The 1,295-nt window shown below is 48.7% G+C and overlaps 1 protein-coding gene across 1 annotated transcript in view; it reads left to right on the top strand.

Moving 5' to 3' along the window:
• Nucleotides 1-959, top strand: part of clasp1a (cytoplasmic linker associated protein 1a) — a 119,959-nt gene extending 119,000 nt beyond the window's left edge. Inside the window, exon 38 of the mRNA XM_080838365.1 lies at nt 671-959. Coding sequence (XP_080694491.1) covers nt 671-757 — 87 coding nt within the window. The 3' untranslated portion in view covers nt 758-959. The remainder of the gene's footprint in view (nt 1-670) is intronic.
• The last annotated feature ends 336 nt before the right edge of the window (nt 960-1,295 follow it).

The following is a 1,295-nucleotide window of genomic DNA, read 5'->3' as shown; positions in this document are numbered from 1 at the left end:
TCTTTATCATTAAGTATTTACGGGAAAACAGATGCTGTTGTCAGGGCCACTTCTCTGCCAAACCAAATCAGTCACTCTGAGTTCAATAAGGTTCACGATGAGTTCAAGCACCTGTTTTGGATTTTTGAGTTGTAGCCGCCACTTATGGTTTTTAGGAATAGCCTTGAACAGAAGCCAGGGTTTCCAAAGTCCTGCATTCACAGTTATATGACAGCTGATGGCCAAGGTCGTTCACCCACACACCCACACACGCACGCACACACACACACACACACACTAACACACACACACACACCCCAAACCCCCACCGCAGGGCAGCTCTGCAGTCCCGATTTGCATCTGACAGACCCAAAGGCAAACACAGCCGTGAGCTTTCAGCTCTTGAGTATCATACACACACACACACACACACTCACACACACACACACACACACACACTCACACACACACACACAAACCTTGAGTATCCTAGAGACAATGGGTTCTGTATGCGTGCCTGATTTAATTAAGCATGAGGTGCTCTCCACCCACTGCTAACTCTGAGGCAATCAGCAGTCCTGTTAAAACAAAGTGACTCTGACAGCTGTTGGTTTGGCCTCGTCCTAATCTTTGCACTTTTCGACGATGTGTGTGTGTGTGTGCTTGTGTGTGCTTGTGTGTCTTCCCACAGATGAAGCTGCTGAATTTGTACATCAAGAGAGCCCAGACGATCAACAGCAACAGCAGCAGCTCGTCGGACGTGTCGTCGCACAGCTAGCCATTACAGGACGGCCTGCGGCGCTAGCATAGCATAGACTCTCCAGGCCACACCCTGCTGCCCTCAGAGTTTTTTTTGTTTTTTTCCTAGGGGGCTGGGGTGGCAAGAGTGCCTCCTCCTGCCCTCCTCCAGAGCCCTCTCTCATCCTCTTCTCTCCCCTCCTTTCTGCTCTCTGACAGGCAGCACCCCACGCCCCCCACCAACCCCCATTTCTCTCAGAGAGACCCCTTTCTGCACTATCAGCCCCATCACAAACTTAAATGGTTTTCTGTGTTAAGCACCCGTGTTAAGCTACAGCAATGCTCAGTATAGTGTTCTGTCTCTCTTTCTCACTGTTTTTCAAAGTCTCTGTTGATATATATTTTTTTTTTGAGGGGGTGGGATATTGTGAATGTTTAGGGAGATTCTAATGGTTGGGTTTGCGGTGAAAGCTCTTTATCCAGTTGGGTTTATTCTCCACAGGTGAAGAGCTTCGTCTGTTCCCCTCCGCCCAGCAGGCTTACTGTTACTGTAAATGATTGGTCAAGAGAAAAGATGG

The sequence above is a fragment of the Sprattus sprattus genome, assembly GCF_963457725.1.
Source record: "Sprattus sprattus genome assembly, chromosome: 5".
Classification (NCBI taxonomy): Eukaryota; Metazoa; Chordata; class Actinopteri; order Clupeiformes; family Clupeidae; genus Sprattus; species Sprattus sprattus.
This window is presented reverse-complemented; position numbering and strand designations above follow the sequence as displayed.